The sequence below is a fragment of the Pholcus phalangioides genome, unplaced genomic scaffold, assembly GCF_987345545.1.
Source record: "Pholcus phalangioides strain wild (caught in Gottingen) unplaced genomic scaffold, Ppha-v1.0 ptg000018l_1, whole genome shotgun sequence".
NCBI lineage: Eukaryota > Metazoa > Arthropoda > Arachnida > Araneae > Pholcidae > Pholcus > Pholcus phalangioides.
The window spans coordinates 13,414,942-13,436,886 of record NW_028301611.1 but is presented as its reverse complement, the minus strand read 5'-3'; the positions used below and the strand labels follow the sequence as shown (position 1 = coordinate 13,436,886).

At 34.4% G+C, this 21,945-nt stretch overlaps 1 protein-coding gene across 2 annotated transcripts in view; it reads right to left on the bottom strand.

Annotated features, from left to right (window-relative positions):
- The window catches only part of LOC149071754 (lachesin-like), a 192,393-nt gene that overhangs the window by 31,760 nt on the left and 138,688 nt on the right, over positions 1-21,945 (bottom strand). For both annotated transcript variants that reach the window (XM_089247779.1, XM_089247780.1), the window contains exon 5: positions 9,763-9,891. In XM_089247779.1, coding sequence (XP_089103905.1) covers positions 9,763-9,891 — 129 coding nt within the window. The remainder of the gene's footprint in view (positions 1-9,762; positions 9,892-21,945) is intronic.

Here is a 21,945-nt window from a genome sequence, read left to right as displayed (position 1 = left end):
TTTTTCCACCGATAGCAGTTTCTTTTTTTTTTTTATTGAATCGTATGTTCCTCGAACTTAGAAATATCTTTTATTACTATAATCTCCGTTACGGTGCATTTTAGAGACTGCATTTATTGTTAACACTAATCGTAATAAAAAAAAAAACTAAAACGCGAATACAACCGTTTATTTAAGTGAAAAACATTCTCTTTGTGTTTTCTTGCACATTTTCATGTCGACCTTTCACAGCTCTTTTCTTCGGGCTTTTATGATACTTTATATGTACGATATTTATTTTGCTTACAACCAGAAATACCAAGACTCATTATACCTGACTACTTAACTACTTGAAAGTCATTCAAGAGAAATATGAAAAGAAGAAACTAAGTATAGGTTTTTTTTATGTTATATTATGGTAATCATGAGTCATGAAACTACATAACTTGAAATGAAAAGCAGAAACTACAAAAATTAAGCATATTATAATAGCAAAAAAAGTTAACCTTTTATTTAGCCATGCTGCTCTCTCAAAAAAGCAACATTTTCTTTTATTGTTCTAAGGGTACATATTGTATATTTTAAGCACATTTCATCATTAATGCGTCCGAGCAAATCCTATCTATCCGATTTTTACTTGTGAGTTGTTTTCATGACGTTTCTACAATTACCAGCATAATGGCACAAAGATACACATGATTTCTTTTTCTTGACAAATCTAGCAAAAACGATTATTGACATTTCCATTTTGAAAGGTAATACCATGTGTACAGGAGAATGCTGTGCATTCTTGAATAATGATGGAAATGTATGTTGGCAGGCAACAAATGACATTTCTAAACCATGAAAATCTACGTAAATCATATACAGTGTGTTCCTTGACGTGCAACATCTCTCTTTAATACTGGCAATATTTTTTTTTTGTCATGTAATAGCATTCAGGTTACCTCATTTGTTTTAATATAACTCCTCAAAAATTCAAAATTTTTCTCCTATGGCTAATTCAATGTCTGCCAATTAAAGAGTTGAAAACAGATTGATTCGTACAAGTAGGCTAGTTACGTGTAGGCTCTTTCACATAAATAAATGGAAAATAAAATGTGAGTTTATATATATATATTAAATTTCAATTTTAGATTTCAATAAGGATCGAACCAAATGCATATTGTTATTAGTGTACGTGATGTGGAATAGAAAACCTTTTCCTAAAGAATGAGTAAAAAAGCTACAGAATACTTGCAGTGTATAATGTTTTACGCAGTGAATAAAATTTTGTCAATTATCGAATAGAAATAAATTCAAAACAATTCTATGCAGGGCAATGAAGTTTTCCAATTTTTCCATCAGTATCCATGATATTCAATAAATTAAAAAAAATATATATCCGTTGTCGTTAGATTTAGAGATTTGTTTGAAGTTTGAGGGGATCTATTTGTACGGAAGGCGTTACCATTGCGGGGGAAAGGGGAGTTTAATGTATCTTGTCTATTAATGCACATTATTTGTGTTTGCATATACGGGTCGTTTCAAAAAGGATTTCGTAACTTTGAAATATTACATGGAAGGAATGATGAACTGAAAGGTAAACAAGTGTTCTTCCGTGCACTTTAAATTAATTACAATGTTAACTTATAGATGTCAACTCAGTCATTTATTTAAAAGCCTCTTTGTTTGCAAATTGAAGGTCATTTTTACAGCAACAATCCTCAAACGCTATATCATATCGAATAGTTCATTCATGAGGCATACGCATTCATTGCAATAGAGACATTGCAGGGAAGTAGCTTTAAACTACACTCTTCGCTATAGTCATATCACTGTTATTCGAGGCGACCATTTCGAATGAATTGTAATTTGACGCGCGTTTACGAAGGACAATATCACCCTCTGTTTGAAAGGATGCGGCTCATTTCACAAACCTGCGTATTTAAAATTCCGGGCCTGTTTATTAAACGAGTTGAACCGCTTGTATCATCACTGTATCCATAACCGTTTGCAGGTTATGCCATTTGAAAATCGGGATGTTCTTTATGAAACAGAGGCAAAGGGCATTATGGTCGTTTTCGTCAATATTGTGATAATGCCATTGATTGACAGTACTTTTGTTGCATTGAACATAAGTATATGACACCAAATTCAATTTCAGTAAATAACACTTTACAAAACAAGCGAGTTCCACAGAAACGCATAATTAGAAAAATAATTTAATGGCTCTCCTGCAAAATTTCCCTTTTATCGGATATAATGGTGCGCATATGTTATATCCGACATACTAAGTTTTGAAATTAAATTTTGCTACCACAGTTGCATTGCCAACTGTCTTATACCAAAGTAATGAAGATGCTGATCTGATTATGATATTCTGTAGATGTTTGCGTGAGTTAAATATTTTTCATGCAATTATTTGCGAAAATAAACACATTGAAAGTGAACATTAACGTAAAAAATAAACAAAAATTTCGCTCTAAGCGTTCTACCAACGAACGAACCTAAGCAATCACATGATTTCTTCAAAATATGGAAGACAGATGATAGTGACAGCAAGATAGCAAAACAACCCAACTCGGACAACATAAATACCTTAACGAGGGTGACACGTACACTCATAACACGCATCCGGCATCCACCGATTCGTCAGTAATTCTACAGAAGAACGTGTACGAGGTGATCACAGGATTGTTATGAAACGGTCGTAGTGCAATAATTTTCCATTCATATGTCATTAAAAAAATTATAGCTTAAAAGATAAATCCAGCGATCATGGAGAAATTCTAAATTCAACCGACCCCAATACATAATCCTTCAGAAACGGTTTAAAGCGTCTCATACTCGTAACCATACGATTAAAGCATAGAAAATTCTGTTTTATATTTTAATTTTTTAATTTGCCTATTCAAAACTTCAGATTGTTCTGTATTATCTACTGACAACGGCATGCAAAATTTGTACTTGGTACGGCAGTAATGTATAAAAATAAATATGAGAAAAAGGATTATTTGGTGTGTGGTTAAGGTTTTTTTATTTTTTTTGCGATTTCTCCAAACCAAAATTTTGAACCACGCCAGCATGATAACTCAAAAAGTAATCAACCGATTAAAAAGAAAAGTCAGTTCTATTTTGCTTTTGATACAGTCATTATGCCCTTTGCGTACAGGCTTCATGCAACAAATTGGAATGATGACAATCTGTCGTATCGGCGATAAATCGAGTAGCCTTGTGTTACCCTAACCTCTCGTTAGAAAAAAGGAGAAGGAAGGAGAAAAAAAAATTAAAATTAAAGAAAAATTGAGGAAAGGAAGAAAATAAAATGTATAACAGTTAAGTGGATACACAAGAGTTTACAGTAGTAAAGTGAATACACAAGAGTTTACAGTAGTAGAGTAGTTACCGAATTATTTTTTCACCCTCGCCCTGCGTGTTCTCTTTTGTTCTCATGTGTAATAAGAGTATAATACAGGTAAAAAAGTATAAATATACATTAGTATGTAGAAATATGCATTCAGTGGCAAAAAAAGTAGGAACATCCCTCACTCAAACTTCAACTCATTCGTGCACTGACGTAATAAATCCGATTTACTAATAAAATACTTTTTCGGGGACAGAAGCACCAGTTAACGTTGCAAGAAAACAACAGATTTGAGTTACTTTGAACGCTATATTATTGTGTGCTCAAGACGGGGGTGTTTCCAGTATCTCCGAAGCCGCTAACATCCTTGGCTTTTCTCGTACAACATTATCTCGAGTCTTCAAAGAACGGCAGATAAGCCAAATAACTAAGAAAAATAGTGGGTGGAAATCGCTTGTGAACGAAAAAAAACGCTACACGAATCAGACGCATTGTGTGCAGCAACAACAGTGCTTAAACGCAACAAATTGCAGTGCAATACAACTCAGGAACATCGCAAAGCATATCCGTACGCTTTACAAGACGCATCTTAAAAGGAATTGGCTTTAATTAATATCCGACGACTAACAAGAGATCCTTTGATTTCACTGCAAAACTGAAGAAAACGGCTTTTATGGGCTAGAGAACGCTGAAACTTGATGAATGGAAGAAGGTTGTCTACTCTGACGAGTCAATACTTATCCTGCATGACGTTCACAGCAGGATTCATGTGTATCGCAAGCAGCACGAAGCCGTGGGTCCGGCATGCCACATCACAACACTTGAAGTGGGTGGCGGCGGAATCACGGTCTGGGAAGTATTTCCCTGATATATTCTCGGTCCCTTTAATGGGGTGGATGTTTCCAATGGAGACATCCGTCTTATGGTCATAATGTTTCCTCACGATGATGGCTATTCCTAGCAGGACAATGCGCCTTTTCACGGGGCTAGAATTATCACAAATTGGTTTGAAGAATATGATTCAGAGTTTCAATTCCAGTCAACCGATCTGAACCCAATTGGGAATTTGTGGAATGATATTAAAAGGTCTGTTAAAAGCTCTAAAGTATCACCTTCTAATCTGACGAAATTAAGACCTGTCATTTCGTTAGCGTGGACTAATATTCCTCCTCAACACTTTCAGCAACTTGCAGAGTCCGTATCTAGGGGAATATCTGATGTCATGAAAGCCAGAGGAGGCCCCACACGATATTAGTGGGGCTTATCAGGGTGTTCCTGATTTTTTTTTGCCACTGGGTGTACATTAGATGTGGGGGAAAAACACTAACAGGAGTATAAAAAAGAAAAAAATAATTTAGGTTCATAGGGTACCAATAAATCTTGGCGATGGTGAAGGAAAAGGAAAGAAAACACAGAGAACTGGATTGAATTTATTCCATTGGCGTTTGGACGAAAACTTTCGTGATCGTAATGGGATTAAAATGAACTAAAATTTTTTTCATATCCATGTATAAATATTCCATAAATAAAAAATAAAAATTATTTTATTTTTAAAAACATATTTTAAATTGAATTTGAAACAAAAATTGATCAATGAATTTTTAAAATTTTAGTTTCACATTTTATGAAATGTGAATTATTTTCATTTCATTTTAATTTCAATAATGTGTTGTTACAATGATGCCACGTCATTTTATCATACACACAATCTGTTTGTATTGTTTTTTTTTAATTCTCAAAAATTTAATTATTATTTATGTACAGTTTTATACTGTGAGCATGAGACAGTATCTTCAATTAAAAACATTTGTAAAACGATAGGAAGAAATCAATGTTTAGATAGTATTTTTAATGTTGTTTCGACTAGATCATGGTTTCTAACCATGTTAAAAGGGGTGCGAGACTCATTAAACCTTTGTAAAAACCGTTTCATTCAGTTGTTCTATATAGAACTTAGAATGCATTGGTATTCATGTCAAGACTAAATCTATGCAAAGGATGATTATATCATCTATCATTTTAAAAATTATTCTAGCACAAGAAAAAGAAATTAGTGTTTCAGTCCACGAATTTCAAGTCTAAAGTTTTTTTAGCGACTTCTCCATAACAAACTGTGTGATTCAACGGGGGAAAAAAAAACGGGAGAAAAAAAGGAAAGATTGAAAACGCTTTTATTGCTTAAAGATAGTTACTGAATAAATTCATCCAGCATTTGAAAGAAATATCATTTTAGGGGGGAAGAGAAATAAAATAGCTTAATCCTTTTATATGTATTACAGTCACTAGACATAAGAAAGATAAAAACGCCTACACACATAAAAAGAAAAAGAGGAATAAGTTCTAGGTCAATGAATTTCTCAAAAGTAAATTCAGGAGGAAAATATATAAAAAGAAGAGAAATAACTAAATTTTGTGAAAGGTTTGAAGAAAATTTTCTTGACGATTTCTTCTTTGAAAATTTCGGTCTTGGCAGGAAATTTCATGCTCGATTTCTCAATTTACATCTCTATTTTATCCACTCTTTTCACACACCATTTGAAGCGTTTCCATCTGAAATCTCCGAGCTTGATGAGGCTCCCTGATCCCTGAATAACTTTATTTTCATTTTATTTTGTTCTGTACATTGAAATGGAACGTCAAAGTTTTAGGAGTCATCCCCATGTATTTCGGAACTTATTTGCCGTGTACAACGTCTCAATTCCTTTTCTTTCAACAAGGACACGAGAAAGACAATTTTATTTTTTGTTAAATATTTTTTTTTAAAGAAAAGAAAATTATGCATCTTTTTCCCATGAATTCCTACCAGAATAATCGCATTGAATCATTATTCGAACATTATGCCAGATGGGTATACTGATTCTCGAAACAATGATGCATCAATAATTAATATTTCACATGAGTTAATGTTTACCTGTTCGCATACTGGAAAACCATAGTTAGATCTACAACAGGGATGAGCAACGTTTCTACCGGAGTGCCAAATGCCGCCCGCTAAAGGTGCTCCGGTAAAAATGTAACAATGCTATCTATATCTAGTGACTATAACTTCTCGCTAAAAAAGTTGACGTTACAAATTATAGGCAAAAACATTGTCAAAACCAAGTAAATGTGTCAATTGTAACCAAAGATAAAAATATAGTTAAAGGCAAGGAAGAGTTGTCATTTATAGCCAAAAAATGGATGGGAAAAACGGGACAATTGAAAAAAAATTTGGACACACACACACACACAGCCAAAATTTACATGAACGCCTCATAAAATACGGGTCTTTTAGTCACCCCTATATACAGTATATGCATATATACTTGTGATGCTTTGTGTATATAATTGAAATATACACAAGTTTCTGGCCCGCGGACTGTAAAAGTTGTGCACCTCTTGATCTACAACGTAAGATGCTTATTACTGAACTTTGCTGACCATATTTGATGTGGAAAAATGCAGGCTATAGAGATCCTTGAAACGGGGAAAATGGCACATCCAAATCAAGTTATCGCCGAAACAGATATGTACCGTAATGGCTGCAATTACGGCTGACATTTTTATACTTCTGTGAATCACCATGGACAAGGAACAAAGGGCTAAGGCAAATCGCAGTATGTGTGAAGTAAAATGTTTTTAAAAAAAATACGTTAAAATGGCAAATGTGTGTTAAGAAGTGTTAACATGATTGATATTCATATTTCTTATATAGTTATAGCTATCGTAAAGTAATTTATACGTTGTGAAAACTACCTTCATCCATGATTTAAATTAAGTGTTTAAAACTAAAATGAGTTTAGTGTTAAAATGTAGGAACAGAACAATTTCATTTGTAAAAGAAATCGGGATGGCAAAAAGTGTGAAATATGGCAAATGCCTTGTGAAATAACTGCCAATACAGCCATCTTAGTTACAGGGTCCATTATCGGAATTATTTCTCATGTGTGGGTCGCTCCAAAAATTCTATATATTTCGTTCAGCAAAGGTTATAAACATATATAATAATTTCAATCGTTACCTAATATTATTCCACAATGGCATACAACTACAACAAGCAACGACAGCCTAGTACATTGAGAAAGAATAATAGAAAAGAGAAACAGAAATTCATGATATATGTGTATATGTGATTTTGACAGATTTAGACTGTCCAACAGCAACTATTATTTTTTTTCGTAAAACCGAAACCTAATTTACTTGTAAAATTTATTTTATTCTATATGAAAAAAGCAAAAAAATACGTTAAAATAAAATAACCATTACTATCGGGAAATTAAATTAATTCGTTTATTTCCGCATAGATTTCCTATACTTATATTTTTGCAAAATAAATAAAGTAAACTATATATTTCAGCACAATAGTAAAGACTTCTTTAAACACAGAAACTAAGAATCATAAAAAAGTCGAGTTAAATATAATGTGTTTTTTGAACTACTTTATCAACGGTGAATATTTTCACGTCAGAAGTATCATTACATAATACAAAAAATAAAATAAAATAATAATCCATATTTTCTACAAAAACAGTAAAAATAGAGTCAGAAGTAATAAACACGTCAGTAAACAGAAAGTCGTTCAAATGATGTGTTTTTCTCCGTGTAGGTAGAGTTTTTTTTTTTTTTTTTCTGAATAAATTGTTGTTTTTGCTGTCTGCAGTTTCTTCAGGGAGAGAATAAGAACAAAAAAATATCCCCGGTCCGCATGGTTAATACCATGTTACAGACGAACGATTTCAAAAGATTTATAAAAACTTCTTCGCTATAATTTATTTATTTCTCGCTACAAAGTCATGCCTCACGGACGTGATAAACGGACGAAAACTTCATTGCTTTACTCCTTTATATATATATATATATATATATATGTTTCTATAAGGGAAAATTGTGTATAAAAACTTAAAAATAGAACTTATTTCTCTTAAGGGAAGCAAAAAAAAATACTCGAAAACGAACACTAAAATAAGGAAAGGAACAAATAAAACGAAAAAAAAATAGAAAAAAAGATTTATAGAGGTTTGTGTGGTGTCCTGACTTCAGCGAGTCAATAAATACCAGAGTAAGTTTCTCGTTAAAAATTCGGGACACGGTGAAAATTGTTGTCTTGGAGTAGATAGGTAGGGCGAACGTGGGAAAATGTGATTTATATTCCAGGACCCAAAAAGAATGTCCGTCTCTCTCTCTCAGGAAAAAAAAAGAAAAGCAAAGTATTGGAAACGTCATTTTCTTCATTTTTTTCTACTTCAAAAAAAAAAATAACCCTACTTTTACTTTCAATGTTTCATTTGCTATTTTTTTTAAAACTTCGAAAAAGGTACAGAGATATAACATAGATAATAATAATAAGTTAAGAAAACAATTCGTACATTTTTTTCCCCACCCGTTATGATAAAATATATCTTCTTTCTATAAGTAATTTAGCTCCGAAATACATCGTTACTCTTCATCTTTCAAGTTCCGTGTATGTTTAGGGACTTGATGTAAGCAAAAAGATACCGTTCCGTGTTCACGAATTCGAAGCATAAATCACAAATAACGTGAGGAACGGTATATTTATTCAAAATATTGTGGTATATGTAACTATGCGAATGAAGTTTATTTCATCTAGACAGGTGAAGCCGGATAAATTATAAGAAATGGGAAACGTAAATGAATTTTTTGAGTGAATATGTATCTATGAGATCAGAAAAATCATGTAAAAATTCATATTTTCATTAAAAACATCTTATTGTCAATATGATATAGCATTAATATTTTTAATAGATTCATATACTTTCACTGAAATAAACGTGTATATAATATTTTCCATTTTTTTTTAATTTTCAGTTTGATGGAAATTGTTTCAGTTCTAAATGATGTTCCAAATTGTAAACAATGACATTTGGTTAGTTGATAAGGTTTTCGCGGCCATCATTTGATGGGAATTGTTCGGGTTCGAAGACCGTCTTCCGTTTCAGTTAGTACTCGACGTTTCCCCAACATTAGTGGCTGGCATCATCAGGAGTATTGATAAAACTGGATCAAAAGTCAAGTTTTCCGGAGTTTCATGTTGTATTTCCGACTCCAGAAAACTTGATTTTAATCTGAAAAGTGGCTGCAGTGAGCTGGATGGATAAAGCGTCAGGCAGAGTAGTGTCAAAATTTAGAGGATACCTTAATCTAACAGTGGATTCAAAAATGGTTGATGATGATGTTGCATCAGTGCAGAAACGAGATCAAAACATGAAAAAGTCATAATCACAAAAATATTAGAAAGTCATAATGTACTTGAGAGAGCAACACTGATGAATAGATGGTTTAAAAAAACCCAAGCTTTAAATATAACAATTAATAACTGAGAAGAGAATCTAAAGTTTTCTTTAAATTAATTTTTATGAATAAATGGTTCTTCGTACACTAAACGCAACTTCAGTAGAAAAAAATATTTAATGGATAATGAGAGAGAGATAGATACTCACAATGTACATGTAGCATAACTTTTCGTACAGCAGTCGGCGGTATCCCATTAGCCGCTATACAAAGGTACGTACCCATATTTAACCGGCTAACTTTGATTATGGTAAGGTCTGATCCTTCAAAAAGAGTATCTGTAAAAAAAAAAAAAAACATAATGAGAGCCGATAGGCACATTCTTTCATAATACGGAAAAAAATATTTATAAAAAAAAAAAATAACAGCAAGAATGATATAAAAAGATGGTGTCATTCTCTAGTATTCATACGGAGGTTTGAATGGCAAGCGAAGATGAATTGATGAAAGAAAATCCATCTGTCCACTCATTCGCCGGATGAGCGCGATATACCATCGTGCTACCAAGTAAACGAATCTCTTTCTTTAGAACTTTTTTAGAACTCCTGTGTGCTGAACAGGTTGTAATGGACAGTCGCTCTTATCTCACAATTGCTGACGCTGTCACCAGATAGTGACTTATCCGAAGATGCGCTCGACCGGGAAGTGAGAGGGAGTGTGTTCGATTCCCCGCAGAGTCAGGTGAATTTTATTTCCTGAATTCATCTTCGCATCAACCAGTGGTTGAAACCTTCGTAAAGGTAGCATAGAAAATTTCTCCAATGGTATGAGATCAAAATATCCATGCGCGAACTCCCGGGTTGATAGGCCTGGCTTCAAATAACGGTACATATATGCTTTTCAGAAATCTTTTACCAAAACCTATAAGATCTTCGATTGGAGATATGAATCTAAAGTCACGATTTATTTGGCACTCATCAAATGACCAAGGCGTTATAAAAAATGATCATAAAATATAGTGAATATGAACAGAAATAAAATATAATAAGAGCTACCTATCTCTTACTAATCTGATATGATACTGAAATACAGTAAAACCCGTCTTTTGTGGACACTGATGGGGCAACCGAGTGACTTATCTAAGGATTTAAAATTAAGTTTAATATTCAATTGTTATTTATTCTTAAAACAGAGAATTCGCTATACATAGGAAGCACGAGATTCTTCGAATACCATTTTACCATTTTTACTTGTATTTTTATTTTTCAGATTATTTAAATTTGAAAAATTAAAGATATCAGAAATCTCTGTATTTGTATAGGAAACACCAAACGTTGTCGTTGCTTTGACAAATGTGAACACCAAAAATAAATAGCATGCTTGAGAAATAAGACATTAAAAAAAAAATTCTATCGGGAGGTAATGTTTATTTGTCGGATAGTCTGGAATAGAGGGTTCAAAATGAAGAAAATGAAATAAAATTGATTGAAAAATCATTCACAGTTTGATTTAACAGTTGGTGATTGTGATGGGTGTCATACTAAAATTAATTCTTTATTTGGCGGTGCTGCAATGAAAAGTAACACTGGTGTGTGTTTTAAGTAAATACATCTAATCTTAAATTCTGAGCTCATTTCGGTATCGATGCCGCTAAACAACTCCTGAACAATCAATTTTTGCTTCGTTCATAAAGTTTTTATAATAATCAGCAGAATGACTCATAGGTAACGTTTCCTAGTTCTTGACAAGCTAAGAAAAACTATTTTTCACCATTGCATTTTTGAGGGAAATACCATGTGGGAAAAAGACATTACATCCACCAAAAATTGCAAATCATGTAACACGTTCAGATGCACGGACTTATTTGCTTTCAAAACAGAGCACAACTCGGGTCTATCAGGTCCTACATTACCCACGAAAATAGGTTTAGAGTGAGATGACTTGGTCAGGCCATTATATATGAATGCGTGTATATGAATGTATGTATATATGCAATTTTCTTTCCTCCATTAAAGTTCTTCATGCGTTTCATGTATGCAACACACGTGCGTACTCATATTGTCGTATTCATGTTGCACACCGAATAGGGTGCGAAGCGAGATGGCACGGGTGATCCCTAAATGTATATATTCCCCCCACACAATATTTCTATTTTGTATATTTTCGTCAAATCCACCGGAGTGAGTGAACTCAAGCCGATACAACAGGAGCTGGCTTCTAGTTCGATCACACCCATTTGCTCACTAATAAGGTGTTAAGAGAGATGACTCGCTCCGATGGATATTTTATATTTCACAACAATATTCTCTTTTTTTTTTGCATCCTGTGTATACAGTATGGCAAGTGTAAGATAACAGATGTGGAGATGTCATGGGTCCCTCCAATTTCTTTTAAAATATACCTCCATCCTAATATACGTAGATTCATCCATCTCAACAAAACCCCCAAACTTTTCTCTAACTCAAACCCCATCTCGTCTGTAACCACTACCAAATTTGTTAATTGCAACAGTACCCAATTGTCCGGGGAAAATATGTTCTAAAATTTGTGTGATTGTTAAATCTTTTTCCTTTTTTGACTCAAAATAAAGTGTTTCGGACTCGAATCAGAGAACGTAGCTATTGACTTACAAAATTTATGAAACTATGATATAATACTCTTCCACAAGAAGGTCAGAGGTTTTGACATGGGCGCATGCGTTTCGTTGCAGAAACATGCACACGGGGGAGGGGAGGGGGAGACATAGAGTGCCAGTGCTGCCTCCAAGCCAACCAAAAATTAAAAAATACAAAGGGCATATATTAAAAATAAATGAAATATAGAAACGAACCGCCTTACTGATTTCTGTTGATTTAAATGCTTGAAGGGTTCTAAATAATCTCTTTAAATTTTTGTACCCGCCAACCCTGTTGTGCCCTCTCTAGACGTCGATCTTGCGTACGCCCGTTTCAAAGCTTCTGCATGCTGCAACAAGGTGTATTAGATTTATTCACAATTTAGCTATTTTATTGTAGGAACGTAAAGGTGATAGTTACGATGTTCTTGAATCACTTACACAAATCGGTAATTTCAATTCGCGATGAAATAGACTCCAATTAAGAAAAAAAGGAAAAAAAAGAAAAAGAAACGGAAGTTTTCTAGAAGTCTGAGAAAACGGAATAAGTTTCGATAATTGTCAGAACACACGCCAAACTCCGATTCTTCATCTCCGATAACTCAACATGCATACATGGAGGAAGGAATCGTTAAAACTCAAGTTTAAGAAAAGTTCTAAGGCACGCGCTAAGGCGAACGAAAAGGGCTGTTTTGAAAGCATAAAATACTCTCAGGCAAAAGCAAACATACCAGCGAATGGGAAGATGACGAAATCGCAGCTGCGTTTATTTTTGCAATGCAAATGAAGTTTAGCTCGAAAATTTGGTTCGACCGCATTATGCATACAAGACTCGCACATAAATATATCATCATTTCCAAGGTGAATCAGAAAACCAAAACGATTCTTATGATAAGCGCAACGCGCGTACAACATGCTCCTTATATAGACGGATTGAGATGCGCTTGAACAAATATTTACATGAATGATCTTATTGAGACGTGATAACATGGTCTTGATCTGTTTTCGTAAGACAAATTTTTACTTCTTTTTTTTCGAATTTTTTCACATTTTGTAAATGCCTATAAAAGTGAGAACCGAAAGTTTCAAATGAGTTTTTCGAGAATATTATTAATATAATGGGAGGCTTATTAATGATAAGTTCTACGTGGCATTGGGTTACTATTAAAAAGTAACCAACGAATAAGGCAAATACACAAACTCCTAATGCATTTCGACGCACAATGGGTGCCGTCTTCAGAGGAAAATATATTTAACCACTTATCAAGCTCTGACCGAGGATCCCACTGGAATTGAATACCAAATCTTAACTCTCGGTTGCGAAGTGGAAAAAATTACGTCTCTTCACTTCAAACTTACTATGCGTATGTCTGTTACTAGAACGTACATCTGTTCACTTTTACTGTATAAATATATATACAGTAAAAGTAATTCTATAGTAATTCTATAATATAATTTATAGTATATACCAAATATCAAGTTCTCATACTTTATTAACTATATAAAATGCTTATCTGAAGTTTACTCGTTATTTGAATAGTTTTTTTTTTAATTGGAAGTATTGCAGTAAGATCAACGGTTCCAAAAGAAATAGAGACCAAACATTGGTCTATCGTCGCAAGCCGCACAGGTAGTTCCATTGACTTTCTTCCTGCACATGACAAGATCTTTCCAACGACACCACTTTTATCAAAATCAACAACTGACACCTTGTACAATTACTTCCTTACTAAGCGAAATCTTCCAATAATTGTTTTGCGTATCACGTATCCCGAAGTTAGGGAATAACTTCAATTGGTAACAGCTCGTATCGAATTTTCTTAACTTTTTTTCTTTAAAAGCTGGAATACCACGGCAATAATCATTCAATTCATCAACTATAATTTCTACTAAATACAGATTCATGCATAGTGCTTTTAAATTTGTGAACACAGCCCTTGTATCCCATATTAAACTTTAAAAACCAATATCTCGGTCACTATTCGTTGGACAGTGTTGTTTTGTTTATCATACAAGGACGAAGTTATTTCGAGTATGACTAACCTGAAGAAAGATGTAAAAACTTCCGATATTTGTAGTTTTTCTTTCTTTCTTTCTTTATTTATTTTTATGAAGCACCCGATATCAATATTTACTTCATTTAAAACTTATTTTTTTCATTTAAAAGTTTTTATATACGACGGTTGAATATAAAATAATCTTTGAAAATAATGCTAGGTAAGGATAACCCCGCTTTACGAATGTATTACGAAAATGTTTTATTTTTTCAACGAATTCGCAATTTCTATGTTGTGGCCTTTGTATTTGCATTAGTTCATTCCTGTAAACAAGACGTCACCCCTTTGCATGCAACTTGTGTCAACAAAGTCGGGTGTGTGCTCTCAACTAGCAGAGATATAAATATCTCAAAAATTGGTATTATAAATACTCTAAATATGTAGAAAATGAAGGACTATAGATTTCAGAAAGGAAAGAAACTATTTTTTTTTTTTGGACGTAGCAGGGTTTTTATTTATTACCCCATTTTTCCCCATGTATTTTATAAAAATATATATTTTTTATAATACATGGGGAAAGGGTTATACGAAATGATGGAAGTTTTATATTTTACTCACCAAACGGTAATGAGGGAGAAATGAGAAGTTACGGCTGGGGTAAAGGAGAATAAAATAAAATAAAAAAGTTTTCATTTGCAGAGTTACCAATGAAAAGGCTCAAAAGGTAAAGAATATAGAGCTGGAAGGAACTTCCTCAATTTAAACTGGACAGAGAAACATCGCCCCTGCGCGTAAAAGAAGTTAAATATACAATTTTTAGCCTAATAGGAAACATAAACATATTCATGCTCTCTAATAACTAGATTTTGATATAATCTAAGTCGTATGGTCATGCTAAATTTCAGTTATTTTTCATGAGGCTTGTTGATAAATTCTAAAATTCTAATAAAACAAATAATGTTGAAAATTCTCTCAAGTGCTCATGATCCACAGTCTATCGCAACGAAATATATGAAAATGTTTTTTCTTCAAAAATCTACATCTTGGCTATATTCCCAATAAGTGGAAATGGTCAATAGAGTTCTCAACAAATTAACAGGTATTTTTCACGGGAACATTATTGTAGTCTCTTTAAAAGAAGTCATTGAACCAAGCAAACTTTCAATTGAAAATTAAATAAAGTAATATCTACTTCATCCCAGAATAAAAATTTCGTTATCTTTCACTAAATTCAAATAATTTAAAGGAATATTAATTATAAAGTATATATTATTATAATTTAAAGGAATTAATATTTTAAAGGAATTTTGTGAAAGGCCCATTTCGGGCAAATAAATATATTTTTCCTTCTTTCTCAGTGAATGGACATTAAGGGGGTAGAGACCTGGTCACATGAAATTTCTGAGAATACATTATACACACACACGCAATAGAATCATACCTGGTCATAAAACCAACCTGTCAAAGGTTGTAAAGAAAATGTCCAAATAAATGATTAAACAACATAAGAACATTAAATTTCGAATTCAGATCAAAATAACATAAAACGTACAGAAAATTGGCATTGGCCACATGGTCATATTGCCCTCAGATATATTACTCGAATTCACACTAACCACTCAGCTGCTAGATTGCTACTCGTGACGTGATATTTTGAATCCAGAACGCGTTTCTCAATAAATATTATAAGTATTTCTGTAACGCTTCTTATATCATATAAATCACACAACTAAACCCCCCCCCCTCCACCTCGGAAAGAAAAACAAAATTTTCCAGAGCACTATCGATAAAAGTTCATGTTGCTATAGACGATACCTCAGGGCACCAAGAATTTTCTTCCGCCAAGCCGAAACAAAATTTCAAAGAAAGTTGAACGCGAGCATAAACATTTGAAGTTCCAGAATATTCGGCCATTACTCCAGAAACCTCGGAACATATTTGAAAGAGAGCTGGATACTCCTCCTTACAGGGTCATTCCGATATATCGGTAAAGAAAAACGTGTGAGAGTCGGGCAAAAAAGATGTGTAACATTAATCTTCTCACACACTACAAAAGAATTTTTCCTGAAAAATAGAAAAAATATATATATATATCCACCTCTCTGCGTTTTTATGCTCGTAGAAAAAGAAGAGCGGAAATACACACGGGCACACAACATGAAAATGAGGATGAAGATACATAAGAAATAGGAATTCGATCAAATAAGAAAGAAAAAGTAATAAGAAAGAAGCGTAGAAAAATCCCCTTTTCTAGATAAATTTTAGGTGATAAAAGATCTTCTGAATGGAAAATGTTCCAAGGCAGTGAAAAATAGGAGTTATTAGCATTTATGCGCATGTATACTGGTCCATTGCTCGCGACTGGCAAAATGTTACGACTGCAATGCATACGAATCAATAGCGCCTTCACCGATCTCTCACTATCTTCCAAAGAAATAATACGGTCCTTCATGTGAAACAGGTACAGAGTTTCGAATGAGAGAATCCTAATGCTATTCATTCCAATAATTTCGATTCACATATTCTTCTTTGTTTTGAACATTTACTTCCATGGGATGCGTAACTATTAATGTTAGGGAACTTACAATTTTACTGGTTTTAAAATACAGTAACAAAGGATTCCGCATCCTAAGTATTTCAGATGTATATATGTTTTTATAAATAATTAAAACCGCTGAAATGTTATGCAGTGGAGGAGGAGAGGCGTGTTGGTGTCTTCTTACCTATATATATGGAATTCGATGGATATTTAATGCTTATATGTTGACATTTTACTCAGCTCCAACCCGAGTTATACAGGAATTGCAGAATAGATGGCCAGTCTGTCTCGTTTGTTTGATAGGTTAGGACAATGGTTGGAAGACAGCCGGAGTCAGATTTCTGCTCATTTCGTCGTATATGCTTCATAATTCTCCGCATTTAAATTTGATGTCAGATATGGTGGTGAACGCGGACTTTGGTCACCGTTCAGTAAAGTAGACAATTGACGATTTCAAGACCAAATAAGTAGATGCATCGGCATATGATTTTATTCCATCAGAAGCCGGGGGAATTTTTATTCTGAAGAATAAATCAAAGCCACCAATAGCCTAATGATCACTCTGATGAATGAGTAAGCAGGTTGTGGAGATGATGTGTCCGCGCAAAGATAAAATGCAATTTTATTGAATGTGTCCTTTTCCAACGCTAACAGCGTAAACGTTCCAGTGCATTTATAGATGTTTGTCATTTCTGTGCATATTATACATTCAAAACGAAAGATGAAACAGTGCAAATTTGACTGTTCAGACCGTTAGGCTGTGCGGCCCGAATATCACAGAATCCGCATTTTCCCCATTCTCTTGAGTAACGAATTTCCAGGAGAACAATCGTTCGCTAAAGTTAAATTTCAAAGATAATTGACATGTTATGAACCTTTGCTTTGAAAATACTCCTCTCAGAGAGGAATAACCCACCTAAAAAACGGCAGAGAAATTTTTTTATGTGACGTTTGAGAATGATGAATCGTATGAATGCGTAAGATTGATCTAAATACTCAGAAAGTAAGAAAACTTCCATTTTAAACGACCTTGAGTGGATAACTTGGGGAGAATATGGGTTGCGAGTGACTATCTCCGCGGAGATTCAATTCCCAGCTTGCAGCCGTGTCTACATAGGTGCTACACACGATTCTACTGAATGGCATCCGCAGGAGTAACACTCTTATTTTCGCCTAGTGAAGGAAAGGTTTGTCGCTAACTGTTATTCACACTCTCTATCAACCGCACATTAAACATTCACGACGGCAAAATACGGTGATGGAATTATCCTAATGCTTCGCTTTTATCCTGTAATACGTTTACCCAAATGGGACGCCTCCTCTGAGATTCGCATCATGTTTCTTCACATTACGACTCTTCAGAAAAGTAAGGAACCCCCCACGAAAAAAAAATATACAGAGTAGTTTAATCAAAACTGACCCTACATAGACCTAAGTAGAGCCTGTTCTAGTTGACATATTTCATTGCAATATGAAACGTTACATGAACATGGTTCATATACATTACATGGTTCATATACATACGTTATATGAACCATGGGGGGAAAACTACGATACAAATAATACTAATAGTTCGGATTTCGACTAGCAGATGAAAAAGTGGTGGAACCAAAAAAGAAACGCGAATTGAAAACATAAAAAAATAAAAACGTAACTGTTGTTCAATGTGCATTTCATTTGCGTCAATTACATGCTCAAATGTCAGTCTTTAGGAGTACTCTTCTTGAACCAGAAAAAGTGATTTCGCACGAATGCCTGTTACTGCGAACCTGTGCAGCAGAAAGTCCTCCCCCCTCCCACCGCCCTACAAGAACAAAAATGTTTAGAGTCTATGTCTATACGAAGGATTCACAGCTGGCCGATGCGTAGCTGAATTCGGGAAGGAAAGTAAATTCAACCGTCTTTGCAGGAATTGAACCCACGTCTTCTGAATTTCCGTATGAGAGCGCCTGACCAGTATGCTACGAGAAAACTTAGGTCTGACTGTTCATGTACAGTCCTGCTCAGCGCACTGGAGCTCTAAGGAAAGATTGAAGTTAGTTGTCTTGCAGCGTAGTGGTCAAGCTCTCTCATCTGGTAAATAAGAGGACATTGTTTCGATTTCCGGCAAGGGAAGTTGCGCTTTCTTTCTTCCCTGAATTCAACTTGGTATGTTGTTGAAACTCAGCTGCTGAAACTTTCGTGTGATAGCGGCGAGTTACATCATCCTTGGCGGTTTAGAAACTACGCCCCATATAATTTGACAAGTAAAGGAGTTTCTTAACTTCTTCATGCTCAAAGATACCCAGGTAATTTCGAGTTTTCAGAATGCTTGACCTCCTGATTTTCCAGACATGAGTTCTTGCGCCTTCTGATTCTGGGTATTCCTGAAAGCATACGTTTTCTACCTGATGCGAAAGCAAACTAAACACGCAATGTTGCTGCAATTTCTGAAGAAACCCTTTGAGCTATATTTTGTTTAACATACTGTAAGGTGCTTTCAGCGTATGATAGGAGCGAATTGACGCAATGTTGTGATTGAATGAAGTTCTTATGTTTCCTAACTAACTGTTCTTGTTATATGTGCGCCACATTTTCGTCTGGTGGTCGAAATTGATTTCTTTTGGAAGTTTTCTTTTCCCTCATTTTCCGTATAAGGTACAGCTGTGGTTCCCGACACATTTCGAAAGTCTCTCTTCTGACAAATCAAAAGATGATGCTGCACCGAAACAATGTTGTGAATAATCAATTCTGCTCTTTTAAATTTTTTTTACGAAAAACCGACATTCGAGATACGCTAGTGCTCTTGGTTGTATGTAACTATGCAGCCGATACATCAAAATGTGCTTGACAACCAATGAAATAATTATTGGGCTTCCTTCCTATTAAACTCTGCAGCTATATGATTTGGTAAAACAGGATAATTAAAATTTTACATGTATGGCTACGCATGAATTTTTTTTCTGCAATAAATTTTTATTTAGATTTGAAACTTTAATTGGGGGGGTTTCTTTCTCAGACACCGTGTAGTTTATTACTTGTGTGCTTCGCTTTTGACGAGTGAGTGCGTACATGGATAATAAGTATCTCAGCTAAGAAGTAAGGTGTGTTTCAGGTTTGACAAGTATTTATTTACGTTGCGAAACAATAAAATAAATTTATTTTTGGACGCTTAAATTTTGGAAAATTTTTCACGAACCTCCGAGTTAATTTACGTGGCCCCCAGGCAGGCTGCAACCCACAGTTTGAGAACAACTGAAATATGAAGAGAAATTTGAGAACCAATGTATATACCAAGTATCAGAGGAATACGCCACCGGAACGGGATCTGCAAGGCCTGACAAGCAAAGGGTCCCAAGGTGTCTTTGAAAAATGCGAAAAATATTAAAGGACATTCATTTCATCTAGATACCCATAGAAAGAAAATAAATTAGCGGAGGAGTGAATTCTTAATTAATGTCGCAAAAATTATTAAAAATGACAGCAGTTGGCTACTTATGGCCAATTGTTCTTTTTGGCGATATCTACAAAAAAAATATTTTTCCCATACATTTTGTAGCTTTTATTTTTCTTTTCTTTCTCCTTTTTTTCTATTTCTTTTTCTGCGCTGTACTAGAGAAGCGGGATTCTTTGCCCATTCTTGGCCTCTTTAGCATGCAAAATGGCAATATTTACACTTTTTTTGAGTGAGTGACCAATAATAATCCCACTGGATTTTTCTATATTTCTGTGCGTATTTGACTGAATAGAATCTGTGAAATTTTTTCTAACGTCGCAAATTCATTGAAGTTTCTAAAAGTCCTTACACCTCACCAATTATATCCAATGCAATCGTGAATTGACTGGCGCATAGACGACAATCTATAGTAGATAATCTCAGTCACCCCTAGTCTTCCGACTCTATGCCGGCTTTAGTCAGTCCCAGTCGTATGTCCGATCCGTCTTGAAAGACTACGGTTCTATTTTCATATTTCACATTATATCCTCAGTAAACACTGATGGTTTAGTAATTCGCCAATAAATTCGGCTTCGAAAAAAGATGCGCCTAGTTATCATGCAATCAATCATTTTTTGAACAATCGGAAACCAAATACACTGTTTTTTTTATCCGTATTATTTCCTTTTTTCAAAGCCCGGTATTAGTACTGCGAGTTTGAAATATAAGCGTGAGAGCTAAACCACTTGCGCTGATAAATCTTTCGGGTGGAGCTCAGGTCTCTCAGGAATACCAGGAAGAAAAAAAAAAACTTTTCAGCAATGAAGCATCACGCGACATGAAATGTGGATAAATATTGGGTATATGCATTTTATAATGCATTGCTATGTTTTTTATTATTATTATAAGAAAGTAAATCTTTTAAATCTGCGCTTCGGGTAAAATATCTACCAGACCTATCTCTTCGAAGCTAAGAAGCATAGTGTTAATTAACGAGCTATCTGCCCAGACTAAGATCTGATTCCTGAAGCATATACAGTCATTTTTCGGTATACGAACAGCTTCTGAGAATCCGAGAATCATCCTAAGTCGAACCGTTTGGACGTTGAAATATCACCAAATTGAGAAGAGGATTCATCGATTTCTTCAAACTGAATATCTTTCGCAAGACCTTCAAAATAGTTCACGGATTGTTCACTATCCTGTTTGCGAACGATTCTCTTGAACTAAAGGTGCGCCAAAGCTCTCACAAAGAAATTGTCCCAAGGTGTTGTCTCCAAAAAAATTATGAAACAATTTAAGGAAATTCATCTCACCCAGAAACGCATAAAAGCAAGAACAAATTAGCGGAGAATGCAATCATTGAAGTAACAAAAATTATAGCAGTTGGCTACTCATTGTCTCTGGCGCTTCTTGGCTCTATAAAAACTTATTTCAACTTCATCTTTTCCTTTCCTTCCAACAGCTTCACTTTTTTTCTTTAATATTATCTAGTTATTTCTCTCTCTATTTATCGCCATGTACCTCATCGTATGCTTGAAGGACGTCACTGTAAGGCTCCAGAAAACAAAATTGCGGGGTCTTTAAATTCATTCTTGACCTTTATTGACGTTATTTTTATTTTTGTACGCATTTAAATGAATAGAAGCAGTGGGGTAAGTTTTTTTCAAAAAATATTTGATGATGGCACTTTGGGACACTCTCCTTGTCAGAAAAATTGCCGTGATTTCGATCCATAAAACAGTGTTATACCAATGACATGCGCAAAATCGAATGCATCGTGGTCAGTCAACTTAAAATTTACTCATTCAGCGAATTTCTTGAAAT